Source organism: Rhinatrema bivittatum, chromosome 15, assembly GCF_901001135.1.
Source record: "Rhinatrema bivittatum chromosome 15, aRhiBiv1.1, whole genome shotgun sequence".
NCBI lineage: Eukaryota > Metazoa > Chordata > Amphibia > Gymnophiona > Rhinatrematidae > Rhinatrema > Rhinatrema bivittatum.
Window position 1 is genome coordinate 57,143,591 of NC_042629.1, and position 24,291 is coordinate 57,167,881.

Here is a 24,291-nt window from a genome sequence, read left to right on the forward strand (position 1 = left end):
TCTTGGAAACCCAACTGCCTCAGAAAGGAAAAATAATGCTGCCTTTTTTTTTTTTCACTATTCCTCATTTTCTTTAAGCAGTGCCACTGATTTTGCATCTTTATGACAAATGAAGCTTCTTTGAATTTAATCATTTGTATTGTTTGGTTTTTTTTTTAGTGGTTTTTTTACTGCGGGAGGCCATTTTTAAGTCATAGAGTCAGGATCCCATTTGTCACCACATTTTTTTTTTTTCATTTTGAAATGTAGAAAGCGTGAAGAATGTGCGCTAAAAGTGTCCATGTACTTTGTGCCCGCTCTTTGGGTGGGTGATGCAGGCGAAGTAACACGTACACATTTGAAAATCAGAACACACTCCCCAAGAAATATGTTATTCTAATCTGGCTAAAATCATGTGCGCTATGAAACTCACAAGTGCATTTAGCCACCTTTGAGGAGGACGGTTTTCTGTCAGTAAATTGTCCTTTCCGAGTCTTCCCTTAGTGCTGTCACTCTCTAATGCCATCAGCGATTTGTGAACGAGACAGCGACTGGCTCCTTCTCTCACACTTGCTCTGTGTGTATTTTCTTCTGCCACTACTGCAAAGGAATCTGCATGCACAGCCTGCGCCTGCCCCCACTTCAAGTGTGCTTAGAGGAATCTATGAGCAAGGCATGACATGCTCCTGCTAGTATTGTTACTAAGCATTTCTCTAGCCGCGTGTAGCACTGTACAGATCCTTTCCCCCTAGAGCTTACAATCTCGCCATGACACATAGACAAAACTAATAAGAGGCCTCAGGTAATTTATATGGTTAAAATAAACCAGGATATGATACAGGAGAGCCAGGGTTTAAGATTTAAACGCAACCTCAAAAAGCTGTGCATGCACTATGTAGGCACCGTCTCTAGGACGCATGTGGTGCACACAGCAGGTCCCTGCAGGCTCCGTTTTTCTGTGCATTCTATCATTATGTAGAGTTTTGGAGAAATCATTTCCTTTGTTTATTATTTATTTACTTGTGACCCAGCAGTCTTCTCCTCCTCCCTTGTGTCTCCAGCTCAGATCCGGCACCATGAGCCTTCATTCTCAACCACCCAGGGATATTTTTTCCTCTGTTTATAATATTCCCTCCTAACTCATGGGTGGTTCAGTCATGGCAGTGATGATCCTGCCATGGCCATTCCTCCCCCTCCCCAACCCCAAAGTGCAGAAACTTCCACCCCAGGGACTGGAGCCTGGGCCCTTCCGCAGGGCAGGGCTAGAGCTCTGCTTTTAAGTCGATGACATTTCCTTTCCTTCTTTGCTTTTCTAGCAAACCTGTGTACTCTGCACTAGTGGCCCTGCTGCTCGCCTCCATTACCTACCCACCCAGCCTGGGACGCTTCATGGCTTGCAGGGTAAGTAAATACCAGGACACCACCTGCAACTCCTCTCACTTCCCATCCCATCCCCCATTAGTCTCCACTCCCACCTTTCTCTTCTTTACCTTCCTCACCTTTTTTTCTCTGCTGTTATCTCCCCTTTCTCTCCTCTATTTTTCCCTTCTACTCCACCTTATTTCTTGTATTTCCACCTTTCCCTCTACCCACTTCCCCTCCACCTCCCTTTCCTCTCCCGTCTCACCCCCTTCAACTCCTCTTCAATCCACCTCTCTACCTCTTCTTTTCCCTCCCCTCCTCTTTCCACCTTCCTTTCCCTTCTCCTCCTCCTCCTCTCTTCCCGTCCTCATTCCCATGTTCCCTCTATTTTTTCCTCAGCTTACCATGAAAGAGCTCCTGACCTCTCTGTTTGACAACAATACTTGGAGCGTCCTTTCCCAGAATGCATCGCTGGTCAGCCCTGTGACAGTTGACCCCGATAAGCTGTGGCTGGAGTGGTGGAATCCGACCTTCAGCATCTTTGGCACACTCGCGTTCTTTGTGCTGATGAAGGTACTGGCGCCTCCCACCGTCATGGGCTCCTGGAGGGATGGACTGGTTGCTTCACAGCCGAAGTCTGGGTGGTCAGAAGAGGACCTGGACCTTACGGAGCCGCGATATTGGCTTAAAACAGCAATTACAGTAACTGTGAGGTGACCGCAGCTGGGTGAGCGGAGATCGCAGGCTGGGGGTCGCTCGGGAGCCCAAGCTCTCAGGAGCCTTACTTTGAAGTTTTCTAAGCAGAGCCCGGCACAGGCTCGACTGGTGTCCCGAACACAGCGTCAGGGTGGCCCACTGAAGCCCTCCTTGCATAGGTCACCTCGGGGGAGCTCCAGCCTCACGTCTGGGGCCACATGGGATCCCCAGAAAATGTTCTCTCAGGTTGTAGGAAAAGCCTTAGGCTGCAGCCGGACTCGTTTCCTGAGAACATCTCTGGAGCGTCTCAGCCCTGGAACTGGAATCGCTGTAACCCGTGCCCTCAAAACTAGGATGGGGAGGGGGGAGCAGGCCTTAAGTCTTCTTCGTGGGCTCCTCAGCTTCCTTGAGGACAGAGGGGGCCTGGAGCCTGAGCCAAAAGCAGTCAGAGAGAGAGAAATACAGCAGACGATGAAACAAACCAGGAAAATCACAAAAAAAATAAAGGGAAAAGAAATGAAAGGCTGCAGCTGAAAAAGCTCAGGTTGTGATATTTGTGATTTTGTTGGGTCTGCGCTGCTCTGGGGGCCCTGCAGAGCTTCCCACAACCCCCCTGCTAGGGAGGATAAGGATCACCAAGGAAAGCATCCTAGACTGCGTCCCTGGATCCTGACTCATGATCAGACCCCTAATATGAGCTGAAGCCTGGGAATGAAGACTTGGGCAGGACTCACCCATCAGGATATTCTCTCTCTCTCTCTCTCGCTTCCCTGTTTCAGTTCTGGATGCTCACACTGGCCACCACCATGCCCATGCCAGCTGGGTACTTCATGCCGGTATTTATATATGGTGAGTAGAATTAGTTCTCTAAACATCTGGAAGAAAACTGCAGGGGAATTCTTGCAAACAGATGTCTAATTGGTCTTGTGCTAAGCAGGAGGAGATGTTAGCAGGTCAGAGACTCCCAGATTTCGTTGGTAAAAGCCATCTCTTTCCATCAACTATGTTCTGGCTCTGTTCTCTACCCTGAGACAGCGGTCATTTGGTTATTGTAGCTCCCCCCCATCCATGGGTGTTGCTGGGTGCTTAAAAGATCTGGGACACGGGCCCACAGGTCCATCCCAGTCCCTCCCCCCCATTAATTAAGCTGAAGAAAGGGGATACCTGGGATACAAGCTCTCCCACACAATCCCTTCTCATCTCTCCCCTCCCTCCTCAGCTTTCTCCTCTTCACACCTTTCTCTTTCACCTCCGGTCTCTCTCCTCCCTTACTACCAACCTTCTCCATCACATCTCTCCCCTCCCCCTCCTAAATCTCCCTAGCACTCTCCCCTCCCTCCTATTACTGTCCTCCCCCTCTCTCCTCTCCTCTTCCTTGCTTCCCTTCCCCTATCCTACTTACCCCATCTCCCACATTTTTTTTTACATCTTTCACCTTCTCTCTTATTTCCTTCCCAGTCAACCCCTTTCCATTTCCCTCCTCCATTTTTGTCTCTCCCTCTCTCCTTTCTGCCTTCTTCCCCAAACTCCCAGGTCCCATGTGGGGCAGTCGGCAGGACGGGCAGTGGTAGGGGTGCTCCGTGCTGCCGGCTTGTCAGCTCTGTACCATTATACCCTTTGCTGTTCTTTGTACATAATGCCCAAGGCCACAGAGCTCTGCTTGCAAAGATTTATTTTTTTTTGTAGTCCTTTAACCACATCTGTGCATTTCCTTCCGCTGACCTGGAGTGGGGGTAGGGCGGTGTGTGCATGTCTGCCACGGTCTCCTGATTACAGCCCCCCACAGTCACTGCACCCTTATAACACAGAAACTTGGCCTGATGGGATCGTAAAGCTTAGATCCGCCATTTTTTTAGGCCCTGTGGATTATTATACTGAGTTATGGCTCCATAGAGGGAGAGATTTACCAAACAGGAAGAGTAAGCAAGTTGGCAGTGAAACTCCCTATGCAAGTCAGCTATGTTACATCCTCAGCTGCAGAGCCACCGCCACTACTCTGAGTGCTCTTTCTTGTCGCCTTCTAAACTGTGAAGGCCCTGTTGAACTGCAAGGACATCTCGTAGCCTTTTAGCTTCAACTGTTTGCCGCTACCAGGTTAAACAGCCTACGGATTGGGGGGGGGGGGGGGGGAGTGGGAGGAGAGGGGAGGCAGCTTGTTGTCCATACACATCAGGGCATCTGGGAGTATAATTCTGCAACTGAATTCATGGTCCTCTCAACTTGGCAAACTATGATTCATTGCCTTTGGACAAGGCTTCACGTTCCAGCTTCCATCACAGTCCAACTATGAGAACTGCTGTCCCGTTTCTCTCAATGCGTAGTTCCATGGTATTAAATTAATGAAATATTTAGCTATGAAGCAGAGATGTTGCAAGACTGAGACCTTCAGTAGCCGCAGGAAGCTCACATGTGATATGGCTAGCTAGATATCCCCTGGCTCCTTTAAGCTGATAGAGTGCATGCAGTCCCAGTTGGCTCATGAACTGATTATGTTTGTGTAGAATCATGCGTTGCTCAAACAGCTTCCAAAATATTTAAGCTTTGCTTCACCCTAAACGTTCTTCTATCCAGGTGCTGCTCTTGGCCGCTTGGTGGGTGAAGTTGTGGCTTATCTCTTTCCGGCGGGTATTAGCTCTGGCGGCATGATTAACCCTATCATCCCTGGAGGGTATGCACTGGCTGGTAAGTCTTCAGTAGCACAGAATTTCAAGATGGCGCCAGAACAGTGGGATAGGGATAGCAGAGGACTTTGTAAGGAGAGTGCAGGGCACTTCTATTATTGATATTTCCTATTTTGAGACAGACTTACTTAGGGGTTTTATATCTGTAGGGTTTAGACTTAGTATTACTACAGCTTGTAATTTCCGTAGTGGTATGAAACATATGCAGCCCAGTACAAAGTCATTTAAGAAACAGTCCCTGCTCTGTTTAGCTTACAAGCTAGTCAAGAGACAGATAGGAGGCTGTGTCTTAGTACTGCCTAGACTTGCAATTCATGAATTACAAAATTTGGTGGAAGTGTTGTGACCATGCTTTTCTCTATGACCAGACGTTTGGTGTACGTGTATTTGTATGTTTATGCTTGTGTATTTATGCATGTTCCTGTGTATGTTTATGTGTGTGTATGTCCGTGTTTGCTTGGGGGGGGGGGGGGGGGAGAGGAAGTGGGTCATAAGGGGAAGAGGCAGTTGATAAATTCAGTTGCAGTGTGGGAGTAGAATCCTTGCGATTGATAGAATGATTGGGATGCACTTCAGGACAAGGAAAAATGATAATCTGCAGATAAATCCAGCTAACCTGGGGAAGGGGGCAACATAAGAAATAATACATTTGTATTTCTAGACTGCCTTTCAAATTCTAGCTCAAGGAAGTTTGCAACATTTTTCAGGTATAAGTCCCTTCCCCAAAGAGCTTACAATCTATAGTGCGTACCTGAGGCAATAGGAAATAAAGTGATTTTCCCAAGGTGTGTCGGGGGGGGGGGGGGGAGGGGGGATTTGAATCCTGTTTTCCCTGATTCATAGCCCATTGCTCTAACCACCAGGCCAGTCCTCTTATAAAAGGTCAGAGTAATGGTCGTTGAGCAGCTTGTCCCCTAAGTTACTTGGAATCCCTGCTGTTCAGTCCCAGCTCCTAGCAGTAAGAGGTGGGGTTCCCCTAGCCTACCCTGGCTAATAGCTCTTAATGAACCTGTCCTGTGGAATCTTGTTCAAACATTTTTTTAATCCACCTATGCTCCCCTAGCCTTGACCACATCCTCGGGCAACAAATTCCACAGCTTGTGTTTTTACTGAAAAAAATCTCTCTCGAATTTAAGTCTTCTGTAGCCCCCGTTCTAGTGCATGAATATAGAAAATAGGGGTACCCTGGTCACAAGGCAAAGTCTTATTTATTTTCCACAATCCCATGGCCCCAGGGTGTTGTAACAACCTAATTGCAATGCCGGAAATGATCAGGACACAACACAAAGAGTGAAGTACAAAAAGGCTTTATATTATTCTGTTTATATTATAACAGAATGGTAGGAATTATTAGGAAGGGAATGATGAATAAAACGGAAAATGTCATAATGCCTCTGTATCGCTCCATGGTGAGACCGCACCTTGAATACTGTGTACAATTCTGGTCGCCACATCTCAAAAAAGATATAGTTGTGATGGAGAAGGTACAGAGAAGGGCGATCAAATTGATAAAGGGGATGGAACAGCTCCCCTATGAGGAAAGACTAAAGAGGTTAGGGCTGTTCAGCTTGGGGAAGATATGGCTTTTGGCAAAGTTGTAAAGAAAGAAACGACATGTTTTAGCAGTGTTTTGGATTTGCGTAGAGAAAGAGAGAGAGGAGTCTAACAGGACTCCAAGGTTACGAGCTGATGGGACAGGGACAATGACCGACCGTGTTTATCCACAGAAACAGAGAAAGTAGGAAGAGGGGAGGTGGGCTTGGGAGGGAAGATTGTAGAGTATTTCCTGTTGTAGCTCCCCAGTTGTGGATTGGACTTCCTCTCTCTGTTAAGGTTGGAGAGACTGAGCTCACTTTGAGAAAGAAGTTCAAGCTATGTCTGTTTCTTACTGGATAGTTCATTTTTGCCAGTGGATTACTTTTGCAGAAGGGTCAGGTGCTTGCAAGTTTGCTGTGTCTTTCCTGGCTTTTTGTAGTTTAATTATTGTGTTTTTTTATTTGTACTGTTAGATATGTGATTCTGCAAGGGCCAGGTAGGCGGCTAAGAACTGATTTCAAATAAATAAATAAATAAATAAGTAAATGCTGGCGGAATAAATTTACAGGCCCGGTATTACCCGTTATCTGTTTGTTTGTTTTTTTTTTTTCCTAGGAGCCGCAGCATTTTCCGGCGCCGTCACCCACACTCTTTCCACCGCCCTCCTGGTTTTCGAAGTGACGGGGCAGATCGCTCATATCCTGCCGGTCATCCTGGCCGTCCTGGTCGCCAACGCCATAGCGCAGAAGTTCCAGCCATCCTTCTACGACGGCACCATCATCGTGAAGAAGCTGCCTTACTTGCCTCGCATCAGAAGCAGACACATCGGGTGAGTCTCCCGGTCATCTCTTTCTTCTTCCACCGTCCACGGCCTCCCAATCACGTACTCGCGCACCGACACTCCCTCTCACCCCCAGCCAGGCACTCCCCCCCTGCCTGTCTCTCACCCCTCTATGGTTAAGGACATCACACAGGGCCATAAGAGGCGCCACACCGAGTTGGAGCCCTGACCCGTCCTGGTCACAAGCCCCCGGCAGATCCCCACTGTCTCTCACTGCCAGGGATACGCGCCGGCTTTCCCAGGTCTGCCTGGCTAGTAACTCTTCATGGACTTCTCCTTCAGGATCTCGCCCAGCCCCCACCCCCCACCTCCCTGTGCTATTGCCTCGGCAACAGATTCCATAGCTCGATTGTGCTTTGAGTGAAAAAAATACTTCCTACCATTCATTTTAAATCTGCTTTGCCTGCTAGTTTCATGGAGAGTGTCCCCACGTCACATCCCCTCTCCAGTCATCTCTTTTCCATAAGGGACCCTTTTCCATTCCCTTTATCATTTTTGTCACCCTTCTCTGTATCTGCTATGTCTTTTTTTGAGGTTAGCCGACCAGAACTGCTCACACGTTCTCACTCACTTGCTGATCCTTGCTCTCACCCTTCTCTTCCTAATCGTTTCCATTTATTCACTCACTCCCTTTACTCTCACTTGTGCACTGACTCGCTCTCTCTATTGCTGCCCCGGTCCAAGCCACTGACCCAGACCTTCCCCCTCTAGTGCAGGGATTGCCAGTTCTGGTGCTCAAGAGCAGCCCACAGCTTTGTTTTTCAGTACATTCAGAATCAGTATATGCATGAGAGATATCTGCATGCACTGCCTCTCTCTTGTAGGCAAATATCTCACACACGTTCATTATGAAAGTCAGAGCTGTGTGTGGCTCTCGAGGACTGGCCGGCAGGGCCCCCCCCCCCCCCCCCATAGTACAACCTAAAAAGAATCATAACCAAAGACAAAAGTGTACAGAAAAATCTCTATAATATCGCACCAGAGTTAATGTACACGGTTCAAAATAGGAGGCATCAACAAGCCAGTGACGCCTGTGGTCTTCCTAAGCCACTGCTGTTCTACTTAATCATTTAGCTCCTGAAAATGGTGTCTTATTTTACTGCTTTTCACATGCAAACTTTTGTGAACACTGTGCTGCTAATAATAGCCCAACCCAGCGTGGTGGGCCAAACTTTTGTTATCTAAAACGTTTCAGGGGAAAATAGAAGAGCACTTATCTCAGCACGTTGGCCTCACTCAGGCTCACACCTCTCAAGGCAGCGATGTTGGAGAAGTCGACTTAAAGCTTTCGGGATGGGATAAAAGCTCTGCTGCCAAAGAAATAGATTAGGAAGACGTCAGCTCAAAGATGGCACTGAAAACTGTGACAGGGGATCAGCGGATCAAGGGAACAAGTGCAGGGAGAGAAGAGGGCCCAGGACAGAGCACTGAGGCACATTGACAGATAATAGGAGAGCAATTTTCTTCAGTGATGTGGCGCACGCACACGCACACACACACACACACTCCCCCCCCTACACCGAGTATTTATATTTTTGACCTAGGATTTTACCATTTTTAACATCTCTCCCGTACATTCCTCCCGCACGCACATCCCCCCCTAGCTCAGGCTGCCATTACATGACCTCCGCGCACACAGGATCCTTATTTACGACAAAGTGAAGGGAAAAAGCCAGAGATTAAATGGGATCTATGGCATTTCACCAGGAAGGGATTTGGGCCACACAGTCCTTAACTGCCTGGATATCCCGGCGTTTCTATGTTAAATAGTCCGTTCTGCTAATATTTCATATTGTACAACGCAATAGATTTCAGAATGTTTGGATGACTATTAAATTTCATGACAGCCCTATTGCAAAGTGAACACCATATCAGCCTATCTAACCAGCTCCTCAATGGACATCCCATGTCGCCCCCTGTATTTGGGAATAAGATGTGAAAGGTCTGGGTTAGAAGGATACTATAATAGTTATAGAGAGTGTCCGATTCTAACGAGTTGCCAGTTAGCTCCGATTTTGCTGATCCAGGTAACTGCACAGGTTTTGCAGTGCTTGGATTTTCCTAAGAAAGGTTAGGGGGCTATAAATCCATGCAATGGGGCAGACCTGGGAATGGATTAGCCTGGACAGCAGAAATGAGGCCACTCGGCAACCCTGGACTCTTAATCTCTGTCCTCAGCTCCTACAAAGTGACCACTGACCAGTTCATGAGAACAGATATCACGGCCTTGGCCAAGGATTCGAAGTTTGAGGAGGTCCTCAAGGTCGTGACTTCCACGGAAGCCTCGGAGTATCCAGTGGTGGAGAATGCAGGTGATTTTCATTTTACAGTTCTGTCCCATTTCCTGCTTTTCTCTCCCTCTGCCAATACAAAACTGAAATGAAAAAGATAATAGTCCAGGCAGAATACCAGGATGCAGGATTTACGTGGCGTCTCGGGTCTTCTGTAGCTGGCCGAGCTGAGGTATCAGGAAGGCCTCTCTACAAGCAGTGTCGCTGTGATTGAGATCTGATGGCCCACTTGGAAAAGGGGCCTACACGGAGTCAAAAGCTTTTGACTAAGTACTTCTTTTTTTCTTCTTTCCTTGTCTTCTTTTCTGTTTATATCTTTACTCCCCCTCTCTTTTCCTCTTCCTCATTCCTCTTACTTACTGTGTCAACTCTCTCTTACCTTCTCTCTCTATCTTCATCCTTTTCTCTAAGGCTTCTTTTCGTCACTGTCTTGGAGCACTTGTATCTGCTGTGGGACAGAAAGCTAGCAGGATGCCCAAGATGTCATCAGAGAGGTGTGAAAACCCCACTCCCGCCACCCCCTCCCCCCTGCCCCCCCCCCCCCCCCGGACACACAAAAGAATTGCAGATCCCGGTGAGCAACCTGTGGAAGAAAACGTCCATTGCCCTGCACTGCTGCAAAGCTGCTTTCAAAGAGATGTGATGAACATACTGTTAAGTAAGGAAGGATAAGGGCCTTCTTTATGAGGAGATGATAGGTGGTAGAACCTGTATCATGCAGTGAATCAGGTAATCCTTTGCTGCTTTTATTCTCTCTTCAGAGTCCATGATACTGGTAGGCACTGTGCAGAGGTCAAAGCTAATTCACTTCCTCCAGACTCATGAATCACAGCAAGAGCCGCAAGACAGTCAGAGTAAGGTGGGTATCTTGAAAAGCTTAGCACTGGGAAAAGAGAGAGAGAGAGAGAACCTATTTATAAGGCCTTCATAGTGGTGAGGTGTTGAAGGTGTTTTAGGGTCTAGGGGTCAGTTTTACATGACGAGTGAGAAGTACAAACAGCACAGTACACCTCTGTGAAGATTCAATGCCATTAAGAGTGAGGAAAGTCTCACAAAGTTGAGATTTCTATTATGTTCTCTTGTCCTAGCTTGATAGTACTAGGGTACTATGTGTTTTTGCGTGCATTAACACCATAATGCATTTTGATGAATGACCCTATGAGCTCATACTGTGAATTGGTGGTTTTAATATTGCCAAATTTGTGCCATTTAATTATATGGCTTAATGTAGCAACAAGGAGAGCCCTTAAAGAGCTACACACCGCTTTAAACCCTAGGTTCATATCACTGTCTTGAAGAAATAAGTTTTGTACAATGCATGACTGGCACCTAGTGGCAGAAAGCAGTCAATGCACTTACCAATCCTACTATTTTCCTATTCCACATCCACGAGATAACCATAGTATTTTAACAAGGATAAGGATGAACACGTGCTATGATTCTCACCAGGTAATCACAGGAGGCAATAGTAATAAATGTACTGAAGACTACAGCTACTGCTGAACCTTGTGTGTGTCTCTTGCTTTCTTGCAGAAGCTGTTGGAAGGGATGCTTAGTGAAGATTGCACCATAGATCCAGTGACCTTTCAACTGTCCATTTGGACTTCCTTGCACCAGGTAAGAACGTAAGAACATAAGAAGTCACCATACTGGGTCAGACCAAGGGTCCATCAAGCCCAGCATCCTGTTTCCAACAGTGGCCAATCCAGGCTACAAGTACCTGGCAAGTACCCAAACATTAAACAAGACCCCATGCTACTAAAGCATATCTCTCCACAGAATATGCATTACGACAAGCCTCTGGGCTTCAGGGGAATTTATAATATTAATTATTAATTTAGAATATTGATTAAAAACTGAAAAAAGGTTACGTTAGGGAGTTGTGGAGTGGAATGGAGTAGAATGATTAACTAAACCTCACCTGCAAATCATCTCCTCCTAAGCAGGGTGTGAAATGAATTCTCCACTACTTTCTCCTCTATCAATTTGGAATAAGCACTATGAGTAAATGAAAGCACATTATATTTTGAAGATATTTAAAATATTTTTTTTGATAGTGAATAAAGACTGCATTATATATTATGCCCATTATCATTTCTTGTCCATCAGACCAACTACTTGCATCAATAATGACCATTTGTGGGCCCAGATTGGCAACGGGGCTTAAATCTTGAGCTGAGCATGGCTCTTTTGACAGCATTGGAGCAGACGAGGCATCACCTCTTCTTTGCAGCAAACGGGCCTGGTCAAAACAGCCCCCCTTCTGGAAGTTTCCTCTGCACCTGTACAGAGGGGGTGGGAGAAAGTTCCCCTTAGACTGGGACCAAGACCCTGTCCTGACCTTTTATTCCAGTACCTGATAGGGTTACCAGACTGTTCCACCTCAGCAGGGATGGGCTGAGCCAGTGCTGGTTTTACTCCGGGCACACTGGGACTTGTAGATCCAATTTCTTAGTAAACAGGAAGTACAGGGTCATGCATCTCCTGAGTGTGAAACTAAGACTGACTCAGTCTCTCCCTGAAGACGTGGAGCTTGTACAGTAACCCTAATAGTGACCCCCCACCCCCAATCATGGCCGCAGTAGCACCTGCTGTTCCAGGACTGAGACCCCCATCCCCCATACATACAGCTCTGCCAGTTGTACCTTACTCCTGGACCAGCAGGAGCCCCTGCTATTCCAGCACAGAGACCCCACCTATCACACAGCTCTGCCGATGCACCTCGGTCCCGGCCCTGAAGCACCCATTGCTGTGTGTAGTCCTAAAAATTCAAAAGCTCAGTTTAGACGGAGAGAGTTACAGACCAGCAGCCATTCACCTTTTCCTTGTTGCAGTGGCTTGTGACTTCCGCGTGTGCTTGTGCCCATGCCCATGCCCCTGTGCCAGTATCACAGGTCAGCTGCCACTGAGTTTCAGAACGAAGAGCAGCTCCTTCAGGGCAGCCCCTCCAGTCCTCTCTCACATCCCTAGAATAAACTCACCCGGCGCGCTGTAGGAGCAGGAAGTAGGGTCGGATGTGTAACTGCTCGTGGTCCCTGTTTGCTCCTGCAGGCACACAACCTCTTCGAGCTGCTGAGCCTGCAGTGCGCCTTTGTGACCTCCTCCGGGAGACTCGTGGGCTGCGTAACCAGGACTGAGGTACGGTGGGGGCACAACCGGGGGCAGGGAGAGGGGGGAAGCTGCGAGAGGGATTTGCCCCAGAGATGTTCTGAAGCTTAGGGGCCTTCTGCTCTTAGAATTTGTCACTGTGCAAGCAGCGACCCACGCCAGCAGTGAATACACTGTGCTAAGCGTGCAGGTGAGCAAGCGAAAGTGCACATCAGCAAAATGCCCACCAGACTTTCCAGAAACTTTGATGTTATCATTGACAGCTCCACCTGAAAAACCGTGCAGGAAAATCAACCTGAGATGGTATCAGTCGTACTACAGGCTGTGGTATCATCTAACATTTCGGCGTGTTGATCCACCTCCGATCCAGATTGGGTTCTTCACCTTTTTGCTTCCATCTACTTGGATACTCAGGGTCAGCTCTGACCCACTTTGAATCCGATCTTTTAATCCAGATTTAGCAAGGCTGGTTTATTTTTAAGAATTTTCATGGCATCATAATGTTCACATCTGAATGGTGTGAAAAAGATCAGACCTAGAAGAAGAGGAGTAGCCTAGTGGTTAGAGCAGCGGGCTATGAACCATGAGACCAGGTTCAAGTCCCATTGTCACTCCTTGTGACCTTGGGCAAGTCACTTTACCCTCCATTGCCTCAGGTACAGACTTACAGGCCGATACAGAAAGAAACGCGGGAGAGTGGGCAGGTGCTTGCTCTCCCGGCACGCGCACAGGCCAGTGTCCTGGGCGCGTGATCCAGTAAAGAAAAATATGCTAATTAGGGCCCGCGGGAAAAGGAGGCGCTAGGGACACTAGCGCGTCCCTAGCGCCTCCTTTTTGACAGGAGCGGCGGCTGTCAGCGGGTTTGACAGCTGACACTCAATTTTTCCAGAGTCGGTTCTCGAGCTTGCTGACAGCCACGGGTTCGGAAACCGGACGCCGGCAAAACTGAGTGTCCGGTTTTCAACCCGCGAGCCATGATATTAAGTCGGAAAGTGTACAGAAAAGCAGTTTTTACTGTTTTTCTGTGCACTTTTCCGGTTCCGGCAGAAATTAACGCCTACCTTTGGGTAGGCGCTAATTTCTGAAAGTAAAATGTGCGGCTTGGCTGCACATTTTACTTACTGAATCGCATGGGAATAACTAATAGCGCCCGCAACATGCATTTGCATGTTGCGGGCGCTATTAGTTTCGGGGAGGGGGTTGGACGTGCGTTTTCTACGCGCTATTACGGGCCAGGGGGCGTGGTCTGGGTGGGGAGGGGCAGGGCAGGCTGACCTGACAGCAGCCATTAGGCCCTGACTTGGGGAAGCGCACACCGGCAGCTGACCGGAGTGCGTAACTTACTTCTGCTCCAAAGGAGCAGAAGTAAGTTATAATGTAATTCACTTTGAAGTGCTGTGAAAAGTGGAATATAAAAATCTAAATAAATATTCTAGTCAGACAATACATACACCAACCAAAAAAAAAAAAAGCAGGAGACTTTGAATTAAGACAGCAAGACCATGACTGAGAGGATCTGGGAACGTTTCAAGGAGAACTCGGGGTTGTAAGTTCTTGGTAATCAGCCCTCACGCTGTCTAAGACAGGGCTTCCAAAACTGTGGGGGCGGGACCCCAGATGGGGAGGTCATAAAACTTTCAGTTGGGATCACAAGTGCCTGAAACCGCTGCATTCTTCAGGCAGCAGCAGAATTACTAGAGGAAGCCGGCGTGGGGGCCTGTGAGCCAGCAGGCACTCACAGGCCTCGCAGCGGTAACAGGAAGCCCTGCGGGACGAGGAAGGAGAACTGCCGCAGGGGTCTGTGAGCGTGCAATAGCTGCCGTAGCCCGTGGCTGACTTTCATTGCTGTTTCAGATTACCGTCGGGCTTGGGACCAGCCCATGAGGGGAGAGGAGGAGGGGGGAGGGATGAACGTGCATGGGCCCTGCTGAGATTTCTACTGACCCTCTCTCTCCTCACCCGCCCCTGTCATCAGCCTGCCCTCTTTTCCCCACCAGTTGTCATCCATCTGTGGCCTGGGGCCTAAATGGCAATGTTGCTGCTGATCCTGGCCGGAAGGGGGGGGGGGGGAGATGTTGTTGAGAGGAAGGGCTGTTTGAAGGGAGGGATCAGATGCGTCAGGACTTTGCGTGTTGCATCAGTTGGATTGTCTACGGAGGGTGAGAAAGGAGGCAAGACAGCAGGTCGTCTGGGGGTTTAAGAGAGGAGCTGATGGGAATCAGCTGGGACGGTGTGACGAAAAAGGTGAGGGGGAGGAGGTGAGAGAGAGAGAGATGGATGGGGGATGAGAGTGAGGAGAAGATGGGAGACGGGATGAAGGAGGGAATGACAAGGATCAGTTGGAGGTTATAAGAAGGGTTTGTGGGGTGAGGAGGATCAGCTAGAGGTATGTGAAAATGGCTGGAAGGGGGTGAGAGAGCACGGATAGGCTGGAGATGTAAGAGAGGATCAGAGGTTGAGAGAGAGGGGAGTCTGCTGGGGGCGGGAGGTGGTTAAGAGAGGAGATCCTGGGTGGAAATGGAGAGAGGGGTTTGACTAGAGAGGGAGTGGGTTGAAAAGGAATCAGCTGGAGTGCAGGGCTGGTGAGAGAGTGCAGTAATTCTTAATGGGGGACTGTTTTGTTCATTTGAATTTTCAAATGCTAAAATGGGGTTACGTTGGCTAAAAGTTTGGAAGCCCTGCTCTAAGACCAATAAATACAACTCCTATCATCAAGTCTGAGGCCGAGCCCAGAGAGTGCATTTTGCGTTACAGGCAGGCATTTAATTGGTTTCATTTTTTAAATTTTGGATGGTTATTTTTGTCCTGAGTTTGGCACTGGTTTATTTTTTTTTTCATTCCGAGTTTGGGGTTGGTGTATTTTTTACATTCTATCCTGGGTTTGGCACTAGTGTAGTTTATTTTGTTCTGGGGTTGGTATTGATGTAGATTTCTTATCATGGTTTTAACTTTTGTGGAGTTTTTTGATTCTGTCCTGGATCTGCTGTTGGCTGAGTTCTTCACTTACAGGTCTATCCAGTACCGAGCGGTAGGAAGAGCTGCGTTAGTGCCTGCGGCACCCGCGGTTGCCGCACGCACAGTGCAGCTCACCTACCGCTCGATCCTGAACACTAATTTTATTTAAATGTAAACCGCGTCCGTGAAGCCTTAGGCCCGCGCAACCCATTTTACTGGATAGAGCGCCTATACAGTATCCTGGGTGCGCGGGCCTAAGGCTTCACGCCACGCTGGTATCTGTCATTTCAAATGTCATTTGAAATGACAGATACCAGGAAGTCGGGTCCGATCGGATGCAAAAGTAAGTTGCTTCGCCGCTGTCATCTCTCTCCCCTCCTCCCGAAGCAGGGCGCGAAAAGCAGCCTTGCTCCGGGAGGAGGGGAGAGAGATGACAGCGGCGAAGCAACTTACTTTTGCATCCGATCGGACCCGACAGGGGCGAAGCCAAAAAAAAAGCGAAAAAAGCGAAAAAACCAAAAGGTAACCCTGACCTGACCCGACCCGGACCCGACTTACTTTTGCAGCCGCCCGGCCATCTGTAGAAGATATCGTTGCTCCCCTACCTCCCCGGGAAGATGGCTGCCAGCACGGGGGAAAGCGGCCCCTGTGCATTCAATTGGCTGCTCAAGACGCGCCCTGCTCCGGTAGGAGGGAAGAGTGAAGCGGCGAAGCGACTTACTTTTTGCTTTTAAGTTTTTTTCGCTTTTTTTTTTTTTTTTGCGCTTCGGGAGGAGGGGAGAGGACTGGGGCTGCCCCGGAGACCGGCACCCATGATCGCGGCCGGGGCAGGTGAGCGGGGGCTGGGGGAAAGCTTGCCACCTACCCTTACCCCTGCCTCTACCGCAGGGGTCAGGGTAGGCGGTAAGTTAGCAGGTTAAACGCGCGACAAACGGCAGGGAAAACTAGCGATAGTCAGGGCGCGGGTTACGGGATGCTAGGGAATAGCTAATTCGCTCGTTTGCATGCAATATCCATGCCGCGTGCGGAAGGGGTTGCCCGGGGAATTTAGGACACGGTAGGAATAGGTTAAAGGGGATTCGGGATCGCAGGAAGGGCTAACGCGGCTGGAAAGTGAGTAGAGAGCCGGTTAGGGACGAGGAAACCGCGGACGCACTTTACAGGATAGACCTGTTAGTTCTTAATCACCAGAGCCAGAGCCAGGCAATTTAGCACCTATAGCCAAGTGAAAAGCTGTGTCTTTACCTTGAATAAAACATGAGTCTATGAGTTAGGAGACTCTGTTAAATGTTTGTACTGCAATGTCCAAGGCTGGTGCAAGGTGCAAAGTGCTAGGCACCCTAGGCAAACCTTACAGCCTTGCACCCCCATTCCACCTCAACATATCCTCCCTACACACAATTAAAAATTATGCATTTATAATAACAAACTTACATGAAACTAGAAAACCCTGCAAAAAAAAAAAGCAAAACAGACACTTGAAACCCATATGGTATTAGGCCTACTGTAATGCACTATGGGCAAGGGCTTGGCCCTCAAAGCCACAAGAATACAGAATTACAATACAATAAACTTTCCATATCAAAACAGCACTGGAAGCTGCCAGCACTCAAACAGCAACAGCGCTACTTATGAAAAGGCAACCCTGCAAACATTACAAACGGCCCTAAAACACCAGTACATCCCCTATTAGGAAAACGGAAGCTGCTATAGATATCTACACAGGAACTACACGCTAGCAGAATACCTCTCTCAGTCACAGACAAATCCTCAAAAACAGAATAAGGAGACCACAAAATATAAATAAAAATGTGCAGAGAAAAATGGAACTGGAAACTGCAACAAGCCAAATTCTGTATGCAGCGTAACAATGGAAAAAAATAAACATTATCATTACTCATAAAACAATAAAAATGAATGTCATCAATAGTATAAAGAGTATAATTCAAAATACTAACAAATACAATAACATGCAATAATTTAAAACTCAAACATTTTCTGAATGCAAATAAATATTTCAAAAACAGACATCAAATAACACCTAATAATTAAAATTCATAAGAACTGTAAAAAAATTACCTTGCTTTCCATATCTGGGAACTTTTGATTTCCAGATGGCCTGAGACTGTCATGGATTTGTAGGCTGAAAACAAGGAAGTTTGTTGCACACAAACTTTCTCCTCTCTCTCACACACACACACAAATGCTTTCTCTCACTGTCTTACACACAGGCACATATTCACACATGCTCTCCCTCACATACATGTACACACTCTCTCTCATACATGCGCGTACACGTTCTTACTCACACACAATCGCACGCTCACGCACGCTCTCTCACACATGTACATATGCATACACAATGGTCTCTCACTCACACATGCTCTCTCACATATACATGATCTCTCTCCCCCACATACATATATGCTCTCTTAAATATGCTATCACCACATGTTGTCTCTCACTCAAACATGCATGCACACACATGCTCTCAATCTCCATACATATGCTCCCTCACAGACACATACATGCTCTCTCTCACTCACACATGCTCTTACACAATGTTCTCTCTCGCTCTCTCACTTTTCCCTTTCTTGAAACAGTAGCAGCCATCTCCTTCAGCCCTTATGGCCAAATGGGACTTCTTCTTGGGGTCACGGGGCCAACCCAGCTCTGGCTTAGGGCTCCTTCCTGCAGAGCAGGTCACGCCACTCCTCTTCCTCCTCTTCTTAAGGCCTTGCTGATGATTCTGGCAAGGCCACAGTGCTATTCCTCCTCCTAAGGCCACATCATTTTGGTAGGGCCGCAGCAGTACACCTCCTCCCAACGACCTGCTGGAAATTCCTCTTCTCCTCAGCAGCACTATCACGCCCTTGGGGTATTGGCCACTATTGCTCTGCTGATCACTGTCTTGGGGTCCCCCAGATTAGCCCCAGTTGGAGGGGGAAGGTTTGGGTTTTGGAAAACTCAAGCATTTATGTGGAGCTTTTTTTTTCTCTCTCTTTTTAGCTGAAAAAGGCGATTGAAGATCTGGCAAACCCCAAAAACCCGAAGTGAAAAAGCAACACTGGAAAAAAACACCCCCAGCCCCTGCAAACCCAAACATCTCCCTACAGAGCAGCTGAGCCTGCCCGCTGCGTCCAGACCACAGTGAGAGAGAAGGACCCAGCACGAGGCACCAGAACCCTCTGAATTCAGAGCCTGGTGAAGGTAGCCCAGAGCCTCAATGTATGCCAAGCTCCTCTGGAGAACCTCAGCGGTCTGCAAATACAGAGAAACCAAACCTGTCCTGGGAGGAGAACCCCACAGTCAGTTAGGTTTCCAGCGTATCCACAATGAATGTATCCACAAAGGTAAATTTGCATTTTCCACGGCTATTCATTGTGGATATTCTGAAAATCCATCTGACTGTGTGACCTCCTGAACATATTTAGGAAGTCCTGTCCTAGAAAATCCTAGAAAACCAGGAAAATCCGTAGTAAATCTGCCCCACATGCACAAAAGCATAAAAATAAAAAAATGTTTTCCCATCTCTTAGGTGTTTTATTATGGCATTTGACAAAGAGCATTTCATTTAATGAGAAGAGAGATAGAGACAGAAGCATTTCCGGCAGTCCCGAAGTGCCATGGTGCAGTGTGAAGGAGGCGTCGCTCTCCCACAGGTTTGAATGCAAGGCAGAGTAAGTAATTGATATTCAGAGGTGAATCAATCACAAGCATGAAATCCTAAGGAGAGAGGCCATGCTGGGGTCAGGCCAAAGGTCCATCGAGTCCAGCATCCTGTCTCCGACAGTGGCTAATCTGGGTCACAGGTACCCAGCAGATCCCAAAGAGTAGATCGATCTCTCGACGCCCACTCTCAGGAACACACAGTGGCTTTACGTTTTCCTGTATAGGGTCTTTTCCTCCAGGAACTTATCTAGACCCCTTTTAAACTCGGCTATTCTAGATGCCTTGACCACATTTTCTGGCAACAATTGAGATCAATATTCAAAAGCCATCTAGACGGGTAACTCAGAAGTTATACCTAATTTGCCATTTAGATGAATATTCAGCTACATTTCCAGTTAAATTATAGCCGGATAACTACTTGCCCGAATATAATTTAGCCAGATATAAAAGAGGCGTTTCAAGGGTGTTCTGGGGGGGGGGGGGGGTTGAGTTAGCTGGGGCGAGCAGACCTGCACACAGTACTCAAGGTGCGATCGCACCATGAATCTACATAGAGGCGTTACGAGATGCTCAGTTCTGCTCTCTATTCCTTTCCAAATAAAAAGTAGGATTACATTTCCAGGCATGAATGAGAAAAGCCAGGGCTGGATCAAACCTATCTGGGCTGAGCTGCTTAACATGGCAGCCCTAGGGACTACTTTTTGTTTCTAACTGGACATAGAAAAGGCTGAGATCTTGGAAGCAAGAGACGGGAACCGACTGCCGAGAAAAAGGAAACGGTCTGTTGTGGTCTGCAAAATTCCTCCATCAGCGTTGCCAACCAGACTTCAGGTCACCGCCGCTGTGAGCTTACTCCTGCTTCTCCTTCTGTCCCGCCAATGCTATCTTGTACTTACCTAGCATGGACTCTTCAACCAGCAGGGGTGACCACAATAGCAGCAACAGGACCCCATCTCCCTCCTTTTGAATTTGATTGCATTGAACTCAGTGGCGTGCCCAAGCCCCGCTCTCTCCTTATTGGACAGGATGCTCAAGGCTCAGCCTCGCACCGAGGCAGGTCTCAGAAATCTGGAACTGCATCTCAATACTTCCCCCATGACCTGGAGCTTGGTTGGCAAGCAAGTCAATTACCAACAGTGCCCTGGGGAGCAGCAGGAGGTCTTCCTGAAAGGGAGGTGAGCAGAACATTAGGAGATTATGAAGACATACATTGACGAATCGAGGTAAATTCCAGGAAAAAGAAGAGAAACTCATTACAGATGGTGCAGAAAAATGTGTGGCATGTCCCCATGTCGACAATCCAAATTAGCATCACTGGCCGAAGGGAGGGAAGGAGGGAGAAAATTGCATTCAGTCTCCGTCTCCTGACATTCACCCTTCCTCCTCTTGCCTCTTCCAGCGTTAATTCCCTTTCAATCCCCCCTCCAGCATTCCTCTCCCCTTCCAACATTCACCTTCTTCTCTCACCTCTCTCCTCCTTTCCAGCATTAATCCCTCTTTTGCCTCCTCCTCCAGCACTCACTCACCTTACCCCCTCTGTTAACCCCTCCTTTCTGCCCTTCCATATAACATTCACCCCTCCTCTACTCTCCCCCTCTAGAGAACTTGCCTAGACTGGGCAATTCTCACTTTTCCTATCTCTACGTTTGTTTGTCCAGGACAAGGAGCTCTTGTGACCAGTCAGGACTAGTGGCCTGTCCCTATAAGGGTCTGCACCTATAACCTCCTGGCTGAGCTGAGACAGAGAAGGGGGTCAAAAGGTCCACGTTTGTGCAGGGGGAGATACTTTGACTCTTTCTCCCAGGATGTAGAGCTGAACATATCACAGAGCTCCTATGAGTGATTAGCTTCACTTAAGAGGTCAATGTACTAATGCATGGGTTAGGAGCTGGTTCCCAAAAAGGTTTGTTATGAATGTAAATAAGCTCCATAGCACACTTTTGTGAGAAAGTTCAGTACAGGAAGCCAGCAAGAAAGATAATCTCTGTCTTTAATTTCAGGGGAACAGCAGTTACTTCACACACAAAACAAAATCCTACTCCCTTTTAATTAGAACAGGCAAAAAATGGAAAAATTACTTACCTGATAATTTCGTTTTCCTTAGTGTAGACAGATGGACTCAGGACCAATGGGTATAGTGTACTCCTGCTAGCATGCTGGCACGAGTACACTATACCCATTGGTCCTGAGTCCATCTGCTACACGCTAGGAAAATATCTATGATAAAACGTAAAAAAATTATAAAAAAATATATATAAAGTAAAATGGACCTGAGACCATAAAGAGAGTCTGGTGGAATACCTTGACTCTACGAGTAGTGGTCCTACAAAATTATCTGTAGTGTGACAGCTTGAATAAGTTATATAAAAGAGATACCAGGTATACCATCATTTTTGATAAGCAGAAACTAATACATGGATATTCAGCAGCACAGACGTGCTCCTTAATATCCCTTCTAATTTATCCATCTAAGTTATAGCCGGATAACTTAGGAGATCTTTGAATATTGGGCCCAGTAACACAGTAATGATGGCAGAAAAAGATGACATGATCCATCCAGTTTGCCTAGTAAGTTTCTTATGGAGGTAACTGCTGTTTTGTGTGCAGGTTATCCCAGTTTCTCTTAAGAGTAGTAACTGCCGCTCTGTGCACATCATCCCCCAAAGCCTTATGTTAAGGGTAGTAATATTTACAATCAAAACCAAGCAAATGTCAAACCCATAACAAAATTACTGCTATCAACATTTTTACAGGATGAGCAGCTTTCTTGATAATTCAGGCAATGCTGCATGAACATGCTTTGCTTTTGGACTTGGCTATAGAAGCAGTCCTGTGCTTTTTCCCTAATGTCTGCATATCAGTACCTCAGTCCCTAAAAGTCAGGCCCCGTGTTGGCTGTCTGAACCTAATTCCACTTTACCCCCCCACTGAAGCAGAGAGGGATGTTGCAGTTGCATCAAGGCTAATTGTAGTAATCCCATGCCTTTTGTCGAGGGTAGTAACTGCCGCTCCATGCAGGTTACCCCCATGCACCCTTTTCTTCATTTCTAACCTAAAGGATCTACAGTCTTTATTTCATGTCCTTTTGAATGTGTTTACTGTTTTTGTCCTCATCACTTCTTCTGGAAGGGCATTCTAGGCATCCAACACTCTCTGTGTGAAAAAATATTTCCGGATGTTGGTTCTGAGTCATCCCCCCTGGAGTTTCATTCGTGACCTGTTTCCTTTCCATCAGAAAAGGTTTGAAGTTTGTGCATCATTAAAACCTCTCAGGTATCTGAAGGTCTGTATCATATCTCCTCTGCACCTCCTCTCTTCCAGGGTGTACATATTCAGATCCTTCAGACTCTCCTCATAAGTCTTCTGATACCTCACACCATTTTGGCTGCCCTTCTCTAGACTGCCTCCATCCTGTCTCTTATCATTTTTGAGATATGGCCTCCTGAACTGAACACAGTACTCCAGGTGAGGCCTCACCAAGAACCTGTATAAGGGCATTATCACCTCCTTTTCCTTACTGGTTATTCTTCTCTTGTGTGCAACCTAGCATTCTTTTGGCTTAAGCTATTGCCTTGTTGCATTGATTCACTGCCTTCAGATCGCCACTACCCCAAGGTCTCTCTCATAGTCCAGGGTTTGTTTCACTGCATCTAGAGGCCCATCTCAGCCTTTCCTTGATGACCTGGAGTAATTTTATAATCTTGACCTTTATGACAAGTTCTAGAGCAGGAAACAAAAACTCAGGGCATCGCTCCTGACTTCAGGTGTAGTCTAATCAATAGTCCACTCTAGTACTTCAACAAGGATGGACTGGTCTACTGGAGGATCGGGCATCCCCTGGTGGGCAGGTTGCACTGGTCACATGGTCTGCTGAGAGGGGCAGTTGCAGAAGACTGGCTCAGCGGGGCTCAACCCGCTGCAGCTGAATGAAGGGCTCGGTGGGGCCATGATGGAGCTCAACTCCCTGCAGTTGGGTGAAGGGTTCGGCAGGGCTGCGACAGAGCTCAACCTGTTGCGGCTCGATAAAGGATGCAACAGGCAGCGATGGAGCTTTACTGGATGCCCACTGTGACCCGAAGAGAAAGGCCTACAGGGCTGGAAGAAAGACGCATCTGGAAGTTGCAGGGCCACCAGAAGCATTGACCTCTTCCCACCTCCCCTCCAGCAGTAAATAAGCAGTGCCGACGTGGCCAAGGCCCAGCAGAAAGGAGGAGGCCTAAGGTATGTGTCTATGAGAGAGCCTGCATGTGTGCATGCATGAGGGAGCATGCCTGTGTGTGCATGAGATAGAGGGGAGAACCTGCATGTGTGTATGAGAGAAAGAGCCTGCATATGTGCATGAGACAGAGTGCCTGCATGTGTATTGAGAAACATAATGCCTGCATGAGTGTTATGAGATAGACAGAGCCTGCGTGAGCCTGAATGTGTGTATGGGAGACAGAGAGAGCCTACATATGTGTGTGAGAGAGAGAGCCTGCATGTATATATGAGAGCCTGCATGTATATATGAGAGAGAGAGCCTGAATGCATATGAGAGAGAGAGAGAGCCTGCAGGTATATGAGAGAGAGAGAGAGCATGCCTGTGTGTGAAGGGAAGGGGCAGAGGATAAAGATTGTGTGGCCCCCCCCTTCCCCCAAATCCACAACAATCTCTGGGTGTGTAGAAATCCAAGATCCCTGATATTTCTTTATTTAGTGTATGGCAAGGAGAGCTGGAGATTTTTTAATCCTATTTTAAATTTTGGGCTATTTCATGTGCCTGCTGTTTTGAAATATTTTAGCAGTACTTGGAAAATATTAGAACCAATTTATGTGACATTTTTAAATGATTAGATGTTTGTGCCCTGTTTTGAAAAAGCTCCCCCGGGGTGATATTTTCCTGCAGTCTGCCCCTGTACTTCAATAAGGGCCAGCAGATGCATTCATGCCACACCCAGAGATTCCTCAGTCCTTGCATCATTAAAAGCAGCTACTGCCAATGCAGGACCAAAAGGCAACCAGACATCAGGGCTCGCAGGCTGCAGGGATAGGACTGGGAGTTTCTGATGCTTGGATTACAGAGTCTGCTTTAATGGCACATTTACTGAATACAATCTCCCAGGTTTTTTGGGGGTTTTTTGGTTATTAATCACAATGTTGGATAACTGTAATGGGGATCTAACACCTCATT

The 24,291-nt window shown here is 47.4% G+C and overlaps 1 protein-coding gene across 6 annotated transcripts in view; it reads left to right on the forward strand.

Moving 5' to 3' along the window:
* The window catches only part of LOC115076696 (chloride channel protein ClC-Kb-like), a 50,733-nt gene extending 31,752 nt beyond the window's left edge, over window positions 1-18,981 (forward strand). For 5 of the 6 annotated variants that reach the window (XM_029578422.1, XM_029578424.1, XM_029578425.1 and 2 more), the window contains 10 exons: window positions 1,296-1,380; window positions 1,741-1,914; window positions 2,817-2,886; window positions 4,609-4,719; window positions 6,870-7,083; window positions 9,274-9,407; window positions 10,148-10,245; window positions 10,920-11,003; window positions 12,438-12,524; window positions 18,459-18,981. In XM_029578422.1, coding sequence (XP_029434282.1) covers window positions 1,296-1,380; window positions 1,741-1,914; window positions 2,817-2,886; window positions 4,609-4,719; window positions 6,870-7,083; window positions 9,274-9,407; window positions 10,148-10,245; window positions 10,920-11,003; window positions 12,438-12,524; window positions 18,459-18,506 — 1,105 coding nt within the window. In that variant the 3' untranslated portion in view covers window positions 18,507-18,981. The remainder of the gene's footprint in view (window positions 1-1,295; window positions 1,381-1,740; window positions 1,915-2,816; window positions 2,887-4,608; window positions 4,720-6,869; window positions 7,084-9,273; window positions 9,408-10,147; window positions 10,246-10,919; window positions 11,004-12,437; window positions 12,525-18,458) is intronic. The other variant, XM_029578427.1, reaches the window with a different exon arrangement.
* The last annotated feature ends 5,310 nt before the right edge of the window (window positions 18,982-24,291 follow it).